Source organism: Podarcis vaucheri, assembly GCF_965113315.1.
Source record: "Podarcis vaucheri genome assembly, chromosome: 2".
Classification (NCBI taxonomy): Eukaryota; Metazoa; Chordata; class Lepidosauria; order Squamata; family Lacertidae; genus Podarcis; species Podarcis vaucheri.
The window spans coordinates 56,996,174-57,016,698 of NC_138760.1; the positions used below are offsets into that span (position 1 = coordinate 56,996,174).

Below are 20,525 nucleotides of genomic sequence, written 5' to 3' on the forward strand. Positions count from 1 at the left end.
CCTTGAGGGAAAAGTTATGTAGGCTGTCTCTTGACATCCTTCTGTGGGATTCTGAAGGTGAAATTCAGGTGACCTCTCCCTCACTACCCCCAAGCTGGGCACATTAAAACCTAGAGTCCAGTTTGGCCACAATGACTGTCCTTGCCACAGAGATTACAGCCGGAGAACAACAGAAACATGCAGCCCTTTGTGAAAGCAACATGAGCTTTGAATATAGAGTTAGATGAGTCAGAATTCACCAACAAAATGTATGAAAACCCTTAGTTTGCTTTTCTCGTTCCTGCTCGGGGAATGCCCTGACCGTGAGCCTTGGAAGAGTGCACAGGCCAATCCTGAACCTGGAAGCAATCAATCTCCTTGGCAGGAACAATGTGTTTTATTTATCAGTCCTGCCAATCCCCGGGACTCCTGCAGCGAGCGAGACTTTCTATTATTAATAATCCCGAGGAGCAGTATTTTAAAATTTCATGATCTGCACTTTTTTTGCACCACCTGACCTACAACATATTATATACTCCTTGGCGGCAAAGCAAGAATTACATCAGGGCTACATATCCTTTCCTGAAATGAATAATTTAGGAGCATTCATGATGCCCAGCTCTGTTAAATGTTATCGCTCTATCCTGGGCAAAGAAGGAAAGGAAGAGTTTTAAGTGCAAGCATAAATGATCCTGGATTTCCTCAAGTGACGGAAGGATTCTGAATAATTACAAATCAGAGTGCTGGGTCTTCTTATTCTTCAACATGGAAAGCAAGCTATTGTAATCTTTTTTAAAGGTCTCCTATCTTTCATTCATTTGGGTTTCCATCAAAGGGCTATCAAAGGAATGTCCTTGTTTTGACCTTGTTCACTGGTCCATTAGTACTGTTGCTTTTTAATCGGGAGACTTCTCCAAGGCCCCAGAGCTCTTTCCAAGCCCTGCTAGCTGAGAGCTTTCAAGTGGAGAATACGAGAAAGCCATTTCCCTTCCCCGGGGAAATGGAGTTGCGGGCTGGACACGATCCTGCCCCGTGCACGGGGGTGTGGCTAGCCCCTGCATCATAGGGAGTCCCCCCCTCCATGACGCATCCTAGGCCAACCAATCTGGTTGGCCAGGGGGTGTGACGTGCAGCATTTAAAGCAGCCCGCGGGTGGGAACTTGCCTCCTTTTTCTGGTTCGAGTTGGTTTCCATCGACGGGGCTCCCCCTACTGGTGGTTAACCTTTCTGAGACTTCCTGCAGGTGGGCAGGAGTCAGATATAGTCGGGCCGGTTCGGTTCCAGTGCCTAAGCCAATACCACTCACCTTCTGTACCCAATAAAGTTGCGGCCCTTTTTAGCCCATTAACCTAAAATATTGGTGTCAAGTGTCTTTATTCCAACATAGGGGGAGGGTTCGGGGCCTTGCCATGCAATTGAGCTCATTCCTACAAAGCTGGTGATCTGTTGCTAGTTATGGGGCAAACTGCCCCCCCCCCCAGTCAGAGAACTAAGCTCAGAAAACTCAAATATCTCCCCTCCACAAACCTGGAAAATAAAATCTGAGCCAAACACTCTTAACCACCCCCTGCTCCAGACTGCTGTTCTATTGTGGGTGTACAAAGTAATACGTTGTGGTCCTAGTTACAGTGCCCCCCTACTTCTATGTGAGGTGTGGAAACCATGTGCTGCCAGCCTTTTAAGCCTTGCTGCCAGACTGGGCAGGGCAACAGCCGATGCTTGGCCAGCCAGCAAGGCACCACCCTCAACTGGGGCTTCCTTTTGGCCCATTCACAATTGCCCTCTTTGGTGAGAAGACTGCTCCTTGCCACCACTGGCCAAGGGGAATTCCCCAACAGTGGCTGGCAAGTGAGCAAGCTCTAGTTGCTGGGGACGAAGGTAGAGCACGAGGAGGCCGCAACTGTTGCCCCCCATAGATACGTTGAGCGGCCATTGTTGATGCATTAATAGTTTATTTGAAGTGGATTTATACTGGATTGTCCAGGCATCACCCCACTTATCAGTTGTTCTGCGATGCTCCCCCAGTGTTCCCGCATTATTGCAACAACACTTCATTGTCTGTGTTCCCTCCCTGCTACTCCCCCACTTTAAGCTACCGTACTGTCATTTGTGTACTTTTTATGCTTTTATGGCCAGGCTGTGGTTGCCTGTGCTAAAGCATTGCTCATTTCCACAAAAATATCCCCCTCTTCAGGGATGCCAGTATCTGGCATCATCAGGAAGCATGTTGGAATGGGTTAGAAGCAGATGCATTTTGGCACCTTGCAGAGGTGCTCTTATGCTATGGTGCATAGTGGGAATCTATAGAGAGCTGGAACAGTTGTAGCATAAACAGTTATGGGATTTTAGCAGGAAACCAAGGGGCACACCTCAGTGGAAGCTGAAGCCATATAACCGCCCTGATGTTTTTTTCAGGTACAATTGGCATTGAAAGTGCGATTGCATACAGCTACCCTGATAGCATCATGAGCACAAATGATAATGCACAATAAAAAGAACATCTGGAGGGGCCCTTAATGTAACCAAAAACACAAAGGAGAAATCCTTGCATGGTGGAACGTTCTTAGAGCACCATGTTGCATACAATCCATAGTTCTGAGACTATGAAGTAGGTATAATTTAGCAAGTTGTGAAAAGGAGAAAGGAGAGGTTGCTTGTGAAGGATCCAGGGTGGAGTGAGACTTGCCAGCCCCTCTGGGATTGTTGGTGGGAAGGGCAGAGGAGTGCAGCTTCAGAATGAGATTGAAGTACATGCCTTTGGACCTCATCACCATCAGCTAGTTAGCAGGGGCTCAGGTGTTACTGGAGATTGGCCTGCAGGTAGGACACAGACTAGCTCTGAGGGAATCCTGCAAAGTATATGGGAGACATGCAAGAATGTGGGACTCCTTTTTGAACATCACACAGTACTGAGGCCTTTAACCGAGTCAACAGGGAAGTAAGATCTAGAGTTGGAGTCAAGTGGTGTGACATTTAAGCCCTATTAATGACCATGATTTTGGAATGACACTAGTTTGGCTCAGTGAGTATTGAAATCAGGCTGAGCTGCAGATCTCTTGGTGACTATAGGCAAGTCACTATCTCGGTCTCCATTCCTTGATATGAAGCATTTCTGTCTCATATTAGTCACCGTAGAACCTTCTTGGAGAGGTTATAGCAGAAGTCATTAATGTTCTTTCCTTCAAAGAGGAGCAGAAAACCTCTTAGATAATAGTCCTTAATTTAGCCTGGCCTGTTTTTATATCTAGGTCAACCCAAGTTTATTTTTGTGAATGGCATGTTCTTGTTCTTTTTACCTACCCAGTGGTTCTGTAAAGGGGTTTTTAGCAAACATTCCACGTGTTACTCAGCAGCAGGGACCCACACCTGTTTTTGAGCATCTGGTGCAATGTGTCTTGTGAGATCTCCTGCCTAGCGTCAGATGTCACACTAGGAACATACGAAGAGGAAGCCCAGAACATTTGTCCTATCCTGATCCTGTTTTGTAACACCCATGACTTCTCCTCCTGTGAGCTGGAGCACTTCGTAGCCTAAGTTCATAATAAACACTTCCATCATAGGTGAGGTTCTCTCCTTCAAGTCTCATGCTGAAACAATCCCTTATGTTTTGTGGCTCCTTGTGTGCACGTTAGCTCCAGTTTCTACCCGGCTATTCATAACTTCATTTTTATTAGGTTCTTTCAGGGAACATTTTAAGTTCTACCCTTCTGCTTCAAAGGTGTTGGGCAGGTGTTAATTGTTTTGCCTTGTTTGAACAGCCTGGGCAGTATCTAAAGGGAATCAGTAGAGCGAGCACATACAACATTATCGTCTAACCATTGGGCTCCATCTCTGGAGGGGCACTGCTGTGAGATCGGAAGAACATAGGGGCTTAGGGAGCTGCCTTACAATGAGCTCCATCTACTGCAGAGTTGCCTATTTTTATTTATTTCATAAATGTATATACCGCTAGATCGTAGTTTACAAAAGCGGTTTACAAAAAGAATAAAACAATAAACCTATTGGTGAAAACAGCTACTCAAAACATTCAAATAATAATTACAAGAAAGCTAAAAACAGATTAAAACACATGGAGCACATGCTTGCACTGACTAGTAGTGGCTCTCCAAGGTTTCAGGCAGCCAGACCTGGAAATGCTGGGGACTAAACTGGGTCCCACCTGCAGGCAAAGCAGATGCTTTAACGCTGAGCCTTTCCCTAGGGAGGAGAAATGGAAGTATTGCCCGATGGATCAAGTTTGGGAAGTGGGAAGACAAAATGGGTGGTGGATGAACGGAGTGGGACATAAGAGGATCTCCAGGTTGCAATTTGGCGTGCTCATGCTGGTTACAGATGAGCTACTGAATGTCAGGAATGGAGCCATTGGAATCCATCAGGCATCATCAAGTGTCATATTAGCACCTCTCCCGCCCCCAGGACTAACGGTGGGATGATGAACAGCTTGAATGAAAGGGGGGGGGGATACAACACTCTGAGATTTATTACATTTGGTTTCCTTAAAGGAAATTCTTCTGGAATGATTAATTAAGTTCCGAGTGTGAGATCTGAAAATAATTTGATTCTGCAAATGTATGTGTGTACATGATATACGGGCTTTGAGAAATCAGGTCTAATAAGAGAGAACGGTAGCTGCATTTATTTATTTAACTTAAAACTGTGCTAGTCCATTTTCTATAAAAATATTCACAGTGTGTCTTTCAAAAGCAGTACATTAACACGGTATGATACAAACAGCAGACAGAAAAAATAAACTATGGTGAATAAAACTCATTAAGATCTTAAAAAGCAGAGGAGCAGAGAGCAGTAAAATCGATAGGAGCGTCAGTAAAATAATTTGTAAAAAAACAATGAGCCTGCTAAGAACCTTGAAGAACAAAGAGATTTTTATGGAGGCAATGAGCTAAAAGTATCAGGGCTTCCACAATTGGTTGGGGGAATGGTATTCTGTAGGCAAGGTGCCACCACAGAGAAGCCCCTCTTCCCAATTTCCACATGGTGCAAATGCCATGAGGAGGACTTCTGAAGCAAATCTTAGGTATCAGACAGGTTCTCATTAAAGGTGGTGTTTTAGATGCCCTGCTCACAAATAATTTAGGGCTTAAAGGTAAAAACTAATTCTTCTTCTTCAGTGATGGTATGATAGTGGTGACAGCATACTATTAAATGTTCTTACATGATCTTTCTTTACTGATGAATATGAGGTTCATGAAACTAGTTTTGGAAGGTTCAAAAGACTGATGATAGCTCATAATCCCTCAAGAACAGAATTCCACTGGTAACATTCATTCCCTGTCACGAGAACACCTTTAAGATCAGGTACAACTCCATGCATGTGCTTCTGGTTTATATTGCTTCGCCACCCCCCAGAGGAGTGTATACTTGAGGAAGGCTCTGAACTGTTTGTATGTTGTAGGAAAATTAACTGTGTGAGATGGACCACCATGTCTGTTCATTGATGGGAATTGGATATAGGTAAGCTGGCAGCTGCTGTAAGTTGAATGTATATAAACCTGCTCACAACAGAAAACATTGTGGGTTATAATGGTAGCAAGGATGGCATGCTAAATACAAGTGTACAATACTATAGAGAAATTTTAATGGAGACCAAATGTAACTGTATGGAAGGAAAGTTCAATAATTAAATTCTGTTTAGGCACTTTAATTATAAGGATTATATGAGCATGCAGCGCACCTACAAGTCCAGGGTGAGGCAAGTTCCTTGTGCTCTCATGTAAATTACAGTGAATCTGGGTTGTTGAATGGATCTGGCTGGCAGGCGGGATCCTGAGCGACCCTTTTGACTGGTAGGCAAAGCATCTGACATTATAGTATAGTGGTTATCAGTCATCTGATGTCAGATGACACACGGTCAGAAGACCCTTTTCAAACGCTAGTTTGAATTCAGAAAAAGATGCTGATTTTTCAGTTTGATAAAAATGTGACTTCTTGATGCAAAGGAAGTATTAATCTCCATAGCTACTTCTTAACTGTGACATTTCTCACACTTAACATAATATATGATGTCAGCCTGGCAGGCCAAATGACCCATGAGCTAGAGGTCCACACCAGTGTGCTAAATGGTAGAAAGTGTGCAAATGGTAATGAAACATTTGGGGAGGGGTGTCAAGGCATAACTCCTTCTTATGAATGCATTTGATGAAGCAGACGCTTTGCCACACACATTTATGCAGTTCAGTTTCTGCTGTAATTAGGCAGTTTCTTCATGCAGGAAATTGAAGCATTAATTAAAGGCCCTGAGTTCAACGACAGTCCATAAAACAAAAGTTCATCTAAACATGTGCAAATGCACCCCCCTCGCTGTTCAACAATCTACAAACGTGGTCTGCCTTTCCAAGTCAAAGGCAAACTTTCAAGCTGCCAACTCCTTCTTGAGAAATTATCCGCTGGCTATATGCTCTCTAAACATACAGCAGTACCTCCGGTTACAGACGCTTCAGGTTACAGACTCCGCTAATCCAGAAATAGTACCTCAGGTTAAGAACTTTGCTTCAGGATGAGAACAGAAATTGTGCGGCGGCAGCGGGAGGCCCCATTAGTTAAAGTGGTACCTCAGGTTAAGAACAGTTTCAGGTTTAGAATGGACCTCCAGAACGAATTAGGTTCTTAACCCGAGGTACCACTGTACTTGCAACGTGTGCAAAATTCAGTCCCGGTGTGACGCATTCCCAGGTTAATGTGCATAGGAGCCTTAGTACATCTTGTATCTCCTTGATTTCCAAAGTACATTAATAGATTGCTTGATGTCCTTGAGTATGGGAGGGAAGTCCTCCTGTATCGATTCCAATAGGTCATCTACAAACCAGATATAAATTAAACAAGGGAATAAAAGATTTAAAGGGAGACTAAGGGATTAAACCTGGAAAGGAGTCAGGCACTACAGAGGGAAAATGGATGCTCTGGCAGAGCTTCTGCATTGTATTTCATGATGAGATAGTGGGAAATGTGCATCCACACGCTGCAGAGCTGCAAGGGCCTGGGTGATATGTCTGATTGGTTTAGAAATAGAACACAGATGCATTTTCTGAAGAACATTACTTAGCAGGTGCTAATGGGACACTTCTATAATTAATGGTCCGGGCTGCACAAAGGGCATGGAGAAAACAAATGGAACGCTGCCTTAGGGCCCAGCTAGGAACACAAGACACTGCAGCAAGGAACAAAGCATGAGAGAGGGATGTGAACACTGCTTGGTGCCTTTACGGCTGGCATAACCAGCAGGCAAGACTGCAGAGCTCAGAGATCTTAATGGTATTTCAAAAGCTCTATATTTTGGCCATCTGTGGTTTTTTGTTGGGGAGTTTTTGGGTGCAGATTCTGCGCAAATAATCTCCACATGCAATGAGCAGTGTGAAATTCTCTTGTTTTGTCAAATCGTTCTTAATAAAGGATAAAGCTCCTCTCATGCTACGCTACCTGTCAAACCACAAAGTGTGGTGGTGCTCTCAACAAGCTATTCCCTACTGATGTTAAAAGCAAGACAGGGTTGTTCCTTCAGATATTTGGATCCTCCGCCATTAAGTTTGTTTGCAAATGGCAACGTGCCAATTACATTTCTGCAGCAGTATTTTAGGGCCTGTGGTTCATATGGAAGACACTTAACTATGTTACAGCTGGTTTCACGTATACGGCTGTCTGATCTACAGTACTGGGAACAGCTTCATGTAAGCTAGGGGAAATGAAGTCGAAAGCATGTCAGCAACACATATAAGGCAACGTGTGTATTCAGGGTCACTCTGATGCATGCTGGAGTCAGGATTAACATGCTCATTCAGAATGCTAAAGTCAAAGGCCAGGGGTTGACTTGACAAATGAGAATCAGGCAGTACTGGATAGTTACTACTAAAGTGATGCAAGTTGTCAGGATCCACATGAGTACCTACTCAGTATATGAAGGTTTGGAGTCTGTGATGGATTGGTGGTGATAGAGGTTTTTCTTACTGGCAGACTCCCTTTGTGATGAAGAGGTCCCTTTTAAAAGAATGTCAGTAGGATAAACATCCAGCCCCACCCTCTGGTTTGTCTAACTGCTTGGGGGACTTTCTGCTCCCCTACATCCAGCCCAGCTCTTGGAGTTTAAAAATATGCTTTGAAATTGCTCTCCCAAAGAACACAGAACTTAATAAAACTGTCCCCAGTCTTTGGGACATTTTTTAAAATGTTCTTTTTTTAACTTCTAAAAAAAGTTTCTTAAAAAAATAACAACAAAGCAGCGGATCAGTCCTGCTTTGTGGCAATGCAAGGCAGAAATCAGGCTGTGAACAGGGTGAGATTTTGACTGGATACCAGGGAAACTAAGGCAATACAGTCATGTTGTTGTTGTTGTTGTTTAGTCGTGTCCAACTCTTTGTGACCCCATGGACCAGAGCACGCCAGGCACTCCTGTCTTCCACTGCCTCCCGCAGTTTGGTCAAACTCATGTTCGTAGCTTTGAGAACACTGTCCAGCCATCTTGAATACAGTCATACCTCGGGTTAAAGTCGCTTCAGGTTGAACGTTTTCAGGTTGCGCTCTGTGGCGACCCAGAAGTAATGGAATGGGTTACTTCCGTGTTCCACCGCCCGCGCATGCGCAGACGATCACAATGACATCACGCGCATGCGCAGAAGCGGCGAATCGTGACCCGCAGACGCGGGTTGCGTTTTGCTCAGGATGTGAACGGGGCTCTGGAACAGATCCCGTGCGCATCCAGAGGTACCACTGTACAAAGTATAGAAGGATTCAGGCTTTGCTCAGGAAACACAGACTCTCATGCTGCTTCAGCAAGGACAGAACAGACTCAGCCCTAAATAGTAGCAGCCCTATATAGTAGCAGCTGTGTCCTGATTGTTAGCCCCCCCCCCGGAAGATGCTGCTTTGCATCTTCAGTAAAGTTCTCTGCATCTACGAATGGCAGTGTCACAGCCTCTCGTGATGTTGCTGGGCTTCTAGGGCTGGCTCTGCATGGCTTTCTGCTTGTGGTTGAGAGTCCCCAGCTCCATCACCCAAAGACGAATCTGACTCCTGGCCCCTGACAAAACCAACAGATGAATGTACAAACCTTTGCTTGATCCTTTTCATTGCTGTTTTACACGCCTTCTGACCTCTGATCTGGATGCTGCCATTAGCGCAGAACGAGTGAGATCCTGCCTGCAAATAACCGCTCTGCTCAGAGGTGTGCCCACTTGCTGCCAGAACAAGTTCAAAATGTTACTGTTAGCATTTCATGGATCAAAACAGAACAGGGCCTACATCTGAGTAGCTGGGCATAGGATTGCACTGCCAATTAAAAAGCAGATAACTTCAGAGTGGCAGGAGGGAGACTAGTTACGAAGGGGCAGGGCAAGGGGAGAATTATTGATGGATGATTTCTAATTATAAGCCACCTTTCATCAAAGAATCACAGGGCGAATTACAAAATATGACAGAGAGGAGATTGCTGTCAGTTCATCCTACTTAAATCTCTCAGCATACTTCTCTCTCTCTCTCTCTCCCTCCCTCCCTCCCTCTCCCATTTGCTATCTCTCTCTTGGCAAGGTGAAACATTGAAAATGACTTCCTTGTTGATAAGTCCTAGTGGTTCACTCCTTATCAGTGCACACTCTAAGAGCTCCTTTTTCAGAGAAAAACGAAAGGGATCAGCAGTCACTCCTGTGAGTTCTCAGTTGTAGGTGAGAAGGGTGGGCTACTGACGATAAGAGCTTTTCCGGCGCGTGGGTTTTAAAACGATTCAAGTGTTTGGAACGAGGTGAAAGCAAGTAGCCAGCCATGCTGCTGAGGGAGGTTCTTATGAACAACACCATGTAAATCTAGAACACAAATCCTGGATGGAAAATAAATACTTGCTTAGTTATTCACACAGTGGTGTTCACTGCTGGGGGAAAAAAGAAGACTTTCTCCTCTCATATATATTTAATTTTATTTTCCCTTTCAGCTAAAAATGGGCTCCCAAGGTGACCCACTGAAATTAAAATGCAATACAAAACACAATGAAGACCTGGGAAGCATGTGTGTATTGTATAAGTGAACCAAAATGATCAGCATTAAGGCTGGCTGCTCTTTGGGGTGGGGAGTCAAGGAATATGGCAGACAGGACCCAAATTAGTTTTAAACAAGGGCGGAGGAAGAAGGATTTATATCAGGGATGGGGAAGCTTTTTGAACCTGAGGACCACATATCCTTCTGCACAACCTTTCAAAAGCCACATGCCAGTGATAGGCAGGGCTAGAGGCAAAAGCGAGATGAGCGAAACATGCAAATTTGCCTTTGAACATTAAGCTAGTTTCGCCACACTCTCATATACCCATCTCTATCTTTCATCTGGACAAGCAAGTTCAGTGACACGCACCAACCAGGCCAAAATGCTTGGGGTATGAAGCAGGGAAAGCTGTTGCCTGTGGAGAGGAGGTGCAGCCTCAGAAGAATTCTGAGGGCTGGGCAGAAATGTATGGAGGGCCGCACCTGCTCCCCAAGCCTGCGGTTCCCCACCTCTGGTCTATATGAAGCCTTAAGGCTTAAAATGGAAGATCTCTGTTCTCTGACATCTTTCATCTATGAATTTCTGCACCTCTGGTCTCTATGGAGGCAGGAAAGACACAGTACAAAGAGGCCAGGATATGGTTTAGTTGCACTACATGTTATGGAGGGGAAGAAGGGGACTCAGCAAAGAGGCCATCTCCACCAGTAGCTCCTTGTAACGTTTGGTTCCAACCTTAATTAGACTGCAAATTTTCAGCACTGTTCTGGATTCAGATTGCTGAAATATCCACAGAGGGCAGAGCAGTAAATGAAAAATATGCAATAGGATGCAGTTTATTAGGAAGACAAAGCTGGAGATGACAGATTATTACTACATCTGCACCCCACCTTTCTTCAGAAGAGCAGAAGGTGGCATAGATGATTCTCCCCTCTTCACTTTGTCTTCATAACAACCTTGTGAGGTTGGATGCACTGAGATACAGCAACTGTTCCATGGTCACCCAGTGAGCTTCAGGGAGATAGGTTTTTGAGAGCAGGTAGATGGAAAGAGTCAGTTGGAATGATGCTGGTTAGCATTGCCAAGTGGTTGCAAGGCTAGCGCCACAAGCTGGATCCCAAGTAACTTGAACAGTATCAAGAGTGTGGAGCACCCAGATCTTCCATGCCGCAAATCGCCCTGGCATGCTGTTTCTGCATAGCTATCTGGGGGAGAGAAGACGCAGGCTTCTGTTGAGCCATAAGCAGATTCTACCACATGTAGGATGCTCATGCACTTAAAACAAACATTCCATCTTTCAGAGTTGTGAGGTTTTAATGATGCACTTAGTTGACCTCCTCCTCCTTGCTTTTTACAAATAAAAATTACGCTGATTGCAGTATACATGAGGTTATCTGAGGAGAGGGTTTGTGGGAAAGTAACATTTCTGCCAACAAAACCGTGCTTGCTTTGTTCTGAAAGCTTAAGATGTCAACATTTGCTCCTAGGTGATTGTGAAAACAAGAACAGAATATCAACCAGACCAGAAGAACAAAGGAAAACTCAGAGTGCCCAAAATTGCTGAATTCACAGTCAGTTTCACTGATGGTGTAACAGAAAGATTAAAGGTAAGAAATGCTAATTGCTAACTGGCTATATTCAGTGCTAATTACCATGGAATAATTAATAGATGACAGTTGCCTTGATTCTGGTTTTAAAATAGCACAACTTGGTCCCATAGTCCATTATGTTGGGGTCATGGGATTAGAATTCTCAACGTGATTTTGTTCTTTGGATTTATTATTATTTTCTTACATTTATATCCCACTTTACTCCCATTGTGGAACCCAAGGCAGTGTACATGGAGGGTTCTCAGGTGGCCACTCTTCCAGGCACTGGCCAGACCTGCTCTTCTTTAGCTTCAGCTTCAAGTTGTCAGCCTTCAGCCCCTACTCCAAGACCTAGGCAGGGACTAGGTAAAGGTACCCCTGCCCGTACGGGCCAGTCATGACCGACTCTGGGGTTGCGTGCTCATCTCGCTTAAGAGGCCGGGAGCCAGCGCTGTCCGAAGACACTTCCGGGTCACGTGGCCAGGCAGGGACTACAGCTGCACAAAAGCAGCTGTGGGGTGGGGAGGAGATTGGATCAGTCATGATATGGGGGAAAGGGGTTCAGCCCCCCCCTACTGTGGTCCCAGCTGCTAGCTCCCTCCAGCTGCTGCTAGTCACAGAAGAGGGAGAATATGAGCACAAAAATGTTTTGTGTAGGGCAAGGGAGAGGAGAAATGACCCTTCTCCTCCTGTACTGCAACCCTGATCCAGATTACCCCTCCCTTTGGCTGCTTTTAGAGGACCAAACTGACATTGGAAGCAAGCAAGGATCTTGTGGCACATTAAAGACTAGCACATTCGTGATGATATAAGCCTTTGTGGACCACAACTCGCATTAACAGATACATTGCAAGATCCAGTCCCAGAACTCCAACATAACATGACATGTGGCCCTCAGTGCTGGTCCAAGGTGTTTGATTTTGCTGCCCTTCCCAAACATGGAAAGTGAAAGGTACTTGACTTTCACAACACACTTCCAGAATTAATTTTTTTCGTGAAAGAGCCAGACATTAGCTCTAATGTCGATCTTACAGATGCTTTTCAGAGCAGGTGGTTGAGTCATCCAGTGAGGAAACTCTGTGTGAAGGTTGGGGTGGGCCTTTTTAAATGGCTAGGGAGCAAAACCAATCGAAGCCTGCAGGCTCAATTGGTCCTGCCCCCTGAGGAGTGCCTGCCCCAGAAGCTGCCTGCCATTGGCCAATTTGGCAGGTGGGATCAATTCTCCTGACTGGCAAAGAAGCCCGTTTTTGACCCCTGCCAACCAAGAGAAGAGTCTGCACAACCCTCCTCTGCTGGGTCAGTGTTCGGGGTGGCCAGTGGCCAGCCTGCAATGCTGTTTGTAGCTTTAAAGCGGTAAGCAGACTTCTCTGACTTCCTCTATGCCAGTGATGGCCAAACTCGGCCCTCCAGCTGCTTTGGGAATACAATTCCCATCATCCTTGACCACTGGTCCTGTTAGCTAGGGATGATGGGAGTTGCAGTCCCCAAACAGCCAGAGGGCCAAGTTTGTCCATCACTGCTCTATGCTATGCCATAATCAATACTAAAACTGTAAAGCTGTGCCAGAGCAAAGAAGGTTCCTCAATTATCCTGGTGCTGCTGCAGATGATGTCATAATTCCTGCTCTGGAAAAAAACACCCCGGAATTGCACTTCCTTGCATTCCACCTCCCCTGCACTGCTGCTGAGATCAACGAAGCATCAGATTGACTACAGAAAGGAGTTCTCCCTTTGCTTTTTATGAGTGCAGCGGTAGAATCAACTCTTTCCCCTCCTCAACCTGACAGTTTCATTTCCAAGCCCTTTCCTTTCTCCATAGTCCATATGATTTCTATTCCATGCCTCTCAGTGTCACTTATTAAACGCCCATCATAGCAACTGCCAGCAGATAAGGTTGTAAGCTTCTCCTGCCTGTTTTTCATAAGGCTCACATGCACCATATTAACTCTGCGGTATTATTTCCTGACCAAAATGAGCTGAGATAATAGATTATATTTTATTGCCTTCTGTACTTCTCCTGTACTGAACCCAGTGCATATTTTAGGCAAGTTATTAAATATACCTCCCTCTGGTTATGTGCATATCTATTATCTAGAGCTGATGAAATCATCTTGCATTTGTGTTTTTGTAGCGGGAAGGAAAAGAGTAAAATGCTTAAGTTTTATTAACTCAGCTTTTGGCGATGGGTAGATAGATATAGTCGTAGAGACATTACAAATGTGATCATCATATTTTCTGTTGCTGGGTGGATGCTCTCTCAATGGCCCTCCAGTGAGCAATGTACTAGGAATTTCATTTTCACCTTCCTGTAATATTACAGTAAAATATGAAACGCTTATACATACACAGAGGCCATGCCTTCATCTTCTCTAAATTGGAGTATGATTTGGCTCTATAGATTTTTCTAGGCCAAATGAGCCATCATCCCATTGACTGGAATAGGAGTGACAATAATCCAAGCTTTCTAGAGAGATCCCTGAGTGAAGGGGGGGGGGAGGGAAGAGATTTTTCTCTTAAAGTTCACAATGATATGATTTTGAATTTGATTAGGGGTGCAATTCCGGACATATTTTACTGAGAAACACCCCCCCCATGCTTAATGGAACTTACAACTAGGAGTGTATGGAATGGCACCCTTAGTTATGCTTACGTGCAGCTCTAAATCATTTCCAGCTCTTGTAAGAGAATCCTGAAAGACAGTGTCAGTAGAAGATAAAAAAGGAAGGGACTTGCTTCTGGCTTTTCCTGCCATGCCATTGCCAAGTGAGCAATACCACTTCAGGGGATCAGTGATGTAGGAATACTGCAAAGTCTGCCTCTTCTCCGTTACCATGAAGGGAAAGGAGCAGCTGACATTGCTTCACCTCTTCCTGATGAGCTGTTGAAGCCTTTCCCCCTCCCTCTCTTGAGAAAATGGTTGCCAGGGTTCTCTGCACTCTGCAAAATATTCTGCACCAAGAAAAGCTGCATTCAAGCCTGTCTGAAATATGCAAATCAAGACAAATGTTCAAATTTGCTTATTTTGCATAATGTGCTGCGGTGTTGTTATCAGGGCGGAAGGGCAGGAACTCTGGAGGGTATTCATGCTCCCCTGACTCCTGGAGTTCTTTTTCAAGCTCCCTGTGCCTCTGGGCCTTCAGAAATTTCAGCTGATGGTACGTATGCATTGTCAAGCATATCTCTGCTTTCAGAAGCATGCCGTTTTTCAAAAACCCAAACCTGAGGCTTTGCACTCACTATTACAGGGTGTGCTTCATGTGCACGTTTCATGGCATAGACACTCTCTTAACTATTGCCTTCAAACAGCCTGACATACAAGAATGGCTATATCTTTTATTTAGAAAACTTTACCCTTCACAGAAGTGAAGACAGAAACCCCAAGTAAAGCTCCCAAAGCAATAACGTGAGAACCAAAAGTCTCTGAGAGCCTTTCATGGCTAAGAACGGCAGTTGTAGAAGTGGAAGTAGGTTTCCTGCATTCCCAGGATGCAAATTGGCACCTTCGTTATATCTCAGTCTGTTGGCTCTGCTGGAAGAAGAGCTTGCGGAAGCTAGGGAGGCAAAGCAAGAGGGTGTTTGCTTTCCAGTTTGTTTTCTTCCAAGTGTTTTGTGTCCAGCTTTTAAAATATGTTTATATGGTTTAGATAAAAAGAACACCAACAATAAAAACACACTTATTTGTATTAAGAGCATAGCAGCTTTTAAAACCAACATAAACTGATTGTCCAGAAAGAGAGAATTCCATAGCTGTGGTGCTACCACTGAGAAGGCTCTGCCACTGGTCTTCCCCTCCTTGAATCTCTGCTAAAGATGGGCCAGAGAAAAGGGCCTGTGACCCTAATCTTAAGATTGGCTGGTTCGCAGGGGCAAAGCTGGTCCTTAAGCTAACCTGACCCCAGGCTATTCAGGCCTCTAATTGTTAAAACTTAAGACCAACATTCACATTGACTCTGGAAACAAACTGATAACCAATGTAATTAGTGCAAGATTGATGTCATGTGCTTCAACTGCCTTTTCCCTACCAGCGTTCTGGAGGCCACCTTTTATACCACTGTCTTTAAAGGTGGCCCTGCAATGGTCCAGTCTGGATGTACATGGGCAGAACAAAGCATTACAAGAAGTGTGAGATCGCTGCTGAAACTGGCAGCCCTGTGTCAAATTCTTTCCTCCCTGCTCCACAGCACCTAGTGCAACTTGCCTTGATGTCCTTACGCCATGTGCTTTCTCGTCTCCACATCATTGGTTGCCCCTACTGGGGGCAAGGAAATAAGCAGCAGCATCACGCAAGGACATGGGCTAAATTGCAGTAGAAATTACAAAGAGGGAGAGGAGAGAGACTAGCAAAGGGCTGTTTTCAGTAGCATCCCTTCCCCACCCCCGACTCCTGTTCCAGGACTAGAAAGATAAAATGGCAAGAAGGAAGTTTTGCTTTTCCCGGGAGGGTGGCTTCACCCTTGCAGGAAATTTCAGAACTGGATGTGCTTGGTAGGTAGCGCTGAAGATGACCTCTATTCTGTGCCCAGTGGCGATCATTTATTGAACAAGCTAATGAATGATTAGACATCCTTCTATCACGAAGAGGCTGGAGTTTTCCATAGAAGGGAAGCTTACGCAACTGCATCTGTCATCCATCTAGGATAGCGCTGATATGATCTCTTTAATTGTGGTAGCATCTGACAGGAGCTGTTGTCCCTAGGCAACTGCTGTTCGCTCACTCTTCCTCTTGCTGAAATCTTGTGTAATTTCTGCTGCTTGTCACTTTTGAAATATGATACTATATTTTTCTTGTAGCTCAGCTCAATTACAGAGCATCCCGGAACTTTGACCAATTACTCTGCAACTGCATGACTCATCTTGTACATACATTATGACAAACATCATTGCTACTCTGCGTAGGTGGAGTACAAGAAAATGATGTTAAAATGACATTAAGGCCCAGCCACCAATGCCCCAAAGTAATTTCTTTCATTGCCGAGTTTGCCCTGCAGAAAGGCATGTCAAAATGTTCTTAATTTAGAATTCTTTACTCCTGCGCTGCAAGAATGCGCTTGAAAAGGCCGTCTAGTACAGAGATGGGGAAGTGAATAAAGAGAAGTTTTTCTCCCTCTCTCATAATACTAAAACCCAGGGCCATCCGATGAATCTGAATGTTGGACAAGTATCATTTTGTCTGGCCTGAATCTCCCTTCTTCACACAGAACATCGTTAAACGAATTCACTCCTGTAAGATGGCTGTCAACTTGGATGGCTTTAAAAGAGGGTTAGAAAATTCATGCAAGACAAAGAACATACCTATGATGTCTGTTTTCTACCTGCACTGTCAGAGAGATAATGGCTTTAAAAGAGGGTTAGAAAATTCATGCAAGACAAAGAACATACCTATGATGTCTGTTTTCTACCTGCACTGTCAGAGAGATAATGCTTCTGAATTCCAGTTGCTGGGAATCACAAGTAGGGAGAGTGCTGTTGTGTTCAGAATTTGCTTGTATGTTTCCCATAGACATCTGGTTGATTACTGTGATGCTGGATGAATGGGCCTTTCAGGGTTCTTAGTATGTTGGTCTCCAAATCCCATCAGCCATAGCCACATGGCCAATGGTCAGGGTGCTCAGAATTGTAGTCCAGCACCATCTAGAAGGCCACAGCTTCCCCATCCCTGCTAAACAAGGTTTTTGTTCTTCAAAAATGTTCTACTTTACAAGGAACCCATTGAACAAGCCAGGCTGAACACACAGTAAACATACATTGGATACTCCAATTGTTGTTCATCTTACTTGAATCACTTTGGAGTTACTTGGTTTGGTTAGGGGTGCTTGAAGGTGTTTTGAGTCTTCTGAAAGCAGTTTCCTATGGTTCCCTGACCAACACTCCAAGGGTTTACACAGAAGCCACCAGAAACCTTTGATTCCCTTGACCCTTTGCATTGCAGGGGGTTGGACAAGAAGACCCTCAGGGTCCCTTCCAACTCTGAAATTCTATGATTCTATGAGCCGAACACATAGGCAATTTAGCTGTGCTGTTAAGCATCACCGTTACTAATCACTAAATCCTGTCAGAGCTGTTCTGTCAGCCTTGGTCTGCCCAGCTCCATGGTTTCTTGAATCATTTGAGGTGATTGCCTGCAGATTCCAGGCTTCACAGTATCTATTCTGGCCTTTTCCTCTTCTGGATCTTTCTTTCATAGAAGCCAAATAGTCAGGCCTCTGAACTTGATGTAAACGAAAGCCACAGTCTTGGGACAGATGGCAGCAATGTACTGAGACAGAATTTGGAGACACAGAAAGCTCCCTTGCCTTGAATCAGACCACTGGTGCATATATCTCAGATTTGTCCACACTGACTAGCAAGCAGGGTTCTCTCCCAGCTCTAGCTGGAGATGCCGGAGACTGAAATTGCATGCAGAGCAGGTGCTCCATCACTGAAGGGTTAGAAAGCCCTTCCCTCTTTAGTCTTTGCTGTTCTGACTGGAGAGAAACAGAAATAGAAATAGCCTGGTATGAGTGAATTTTCTAGAGTCTTTTGCTTCAAACCAGGTTTCAAGGGGTGTCCTGAGAAGCATGATAATAGGCAGGCATCTCTCACGTTCATTCTGGTGTATGTTTCTGCCCTCCCATCTCATTTGTTAGGATGTTGAACAATGGCGGTACTCCATTCAGGCATCCTTCAAGGGCGAACAAAATGGATGAGTCAATTATATAAGGAAAATACCCCTGAAGTGCAGGCTTGTGTGTTTTCAATCTGTCTATTCAGTGCAACTCATTTAAACAAATAGTTACAGGCTCAGGCAACAACCGGTTCATGGTAGGAAAATAAGTTGATGCCATGACAACTATCAGGCCTCGTGCCCAATGCATTTGAGGCATAGAGATACTGCTGAAAAATCCTGTTGCTTCCGGAAGAGGGCATAATCAAACGAGCATAGACTGTCTCCTCTCACTTAGGTGAATTGTCAAGCACAGTTGGGTCACTTAAGCACAGGGGTTGTGTATTGTGTTCAGTTTTCCAGAAAGGGCAGTGAGGCTACTGAACAGTAAAAAACCTGATCCAGTAATACTTTTCATGTTTTTTTTTACTTCCTCATCCAACACATTTGTGGGTGACATTTGTTGTCACAAGGTGTGAGCCACTGGCTTTAAAAGGGGACCAGATATGATGGATAGATCAGCCAGTGGCTACCAGTCACTATAACTAAATATAAATTATCCATGTTTAGAGGCAATAATCCACTGAATACCCATTGCTGGGAGCTATGACCTTCATCCCCTACCTATGGAGTTCCCAGGAGCATCTGGGTGGCCACTGTGGGAAATGGAATACTGGTTTTGATGGGACACATTCCGTGCACATATTTTTTTGCAAAGCAATGCTCCTAATATGCGTTATTGTATGTTATTTTCACTTGTAAATATGTTTTTGTACGCATTGCTTGGCTGGCAAACTGCACAACAATATTTGGAGAAGTGAAAATTTTGCAGGATGGCTGCACGTTGGTTTGTGTATTGCTTCGGAAAGTACAAATTAGGTGGATTCACCTTTAAAAGTGAGGTGAATCAAATTTATGCCCCATCCATAAAGTGGAGCCTGTTGCCAGAGTTTCATGGCTTGGACTGGATGGCCTTCAGATGCCCTCCATGCACCTATAATAATGTGTTCAGTAGAAGGGAAATCGGTGTGCCATCTGTGAATTCAGCTTTTTAAAAAGTTCTGCTTCATGACCTACGATGATATACACAGAGCAAAGTGCATTTGATTACATCGGCTTTTTCAAAACAAACAAACAAATCTAAAACATACTTCAGAGTACTGCCTTTGATTTCATTCCAAGTGAAAAGATCACTGGCTTTGGGATGGAGGAATGATTCCTCTGCATTTTTGATCTGTGTACAAGTTTCAGGCTTTTCCAGGGCTCTTGATATTGAGGCCCCACTTCTGAGGGATGTCGTACTAAATGTCAGAGGCACATGAACAACTGAAATGTTAAAATGTGATCTGAGGACAAAAACCCCTCAACCTCGGAAAATTCATCTTGGATTCGTATGGTTGCTTCGTTGCTCCAAATAGTGACGTGGCAGGAAGAAGCAATCCATGTTTGGGCAGTTTTATAATCTGTATAATCTGTATAACATATATAATGAAGGCCGGGTATAGAGTAATGGAAGAGTCAAGTCAAACATTTGTAAATTAGCAGTCATTCATTTTTGCGTTCCTGTTTTAGCTGATTCAGTGCTGTGAAGTCGCACTCCCAACTGTGTTCTAAATGGATCTTTTGATTTCATAGCTGCACTTTATTGTTTTATTGGTGTCATATTTATTCTCACCCTACCTCGGCTGATTTGTCTTGTAATGCACACAATGAACTTGTGTTATCAATTGCACATACACTCACACAATCTATTGATTCACCCTTGTTGCAAATATGAGCCCCTTTCATGGCCAATGGTCAGAGTTGATGGAAGTTGCAGTCTAGCAACACCTAGAGGGCCACAGGTTCCCCACCCCTGCTGTAAGGTTTCTGAGGCAATGCCCCTATTCTCAAGATGCCACTGAAGGGTGCATACTTGCTACTACACTTGTGGACACCCCCCATCTGTGCAGCTGATCTGTGCTGAGGAAAAAGTTCAGTCTTCAAGTTGAGCATGCTCTGCTCAGGCCTCCTACTTGTGAGAGTTGCGAACTGTATGTTTGAGAGCTCCCCTGTTTGATTTTTGCATAACATACTTAAATTGTATTTCATTTATGTGAGGAAGGAGGCACTGGTCTTTGAAAGTTTATGCCATGATTAATGTGTTGGTCTTTAGAAGGGGCCACCAGACACTTTGCTATAGGTCACCCTTGCTGACTGGATTGTGTTGACTGCTGATTATTTCCCCTTCGTTTTATTACTATCATTTTGCAGCAACAAAAGCTTAAAATGGACTCCTTTCAGTAATTAAATCTGAGATTCTGGGAGATTGAGCAGTAATGCACCAGCAGCCAGATGTTGCA

At 44.3% G+C, this 20,525-nt stretch overlaps 1 protein-coding gene across 2 annotated transcripts in view; it reads left to right on the plus strand.

The window, feature by feature from the left end:
* NSG2 (neuronal vesicle trafficking associated 2) overlaps nucleotides 1-20,525 on the plus strand; it is a 51,496-nt gene that overhangs the window by 15,390 nt on the left and 15,581 nt on the right. For both annotated transcript variants that reach the window (XM_082213525.1, XM_082213526.1), the window contains exon 3: nucleotides 11,440-11,559. In XM_082213525.1, coding sequence (XP_082069651.1) covers nucleotides 11,440-11,559 — 120 coding nt within the window. The remainder of the gene's footprint in view (nucleotides 1-11,439; nucleotides 11,560-20,525) is intronic.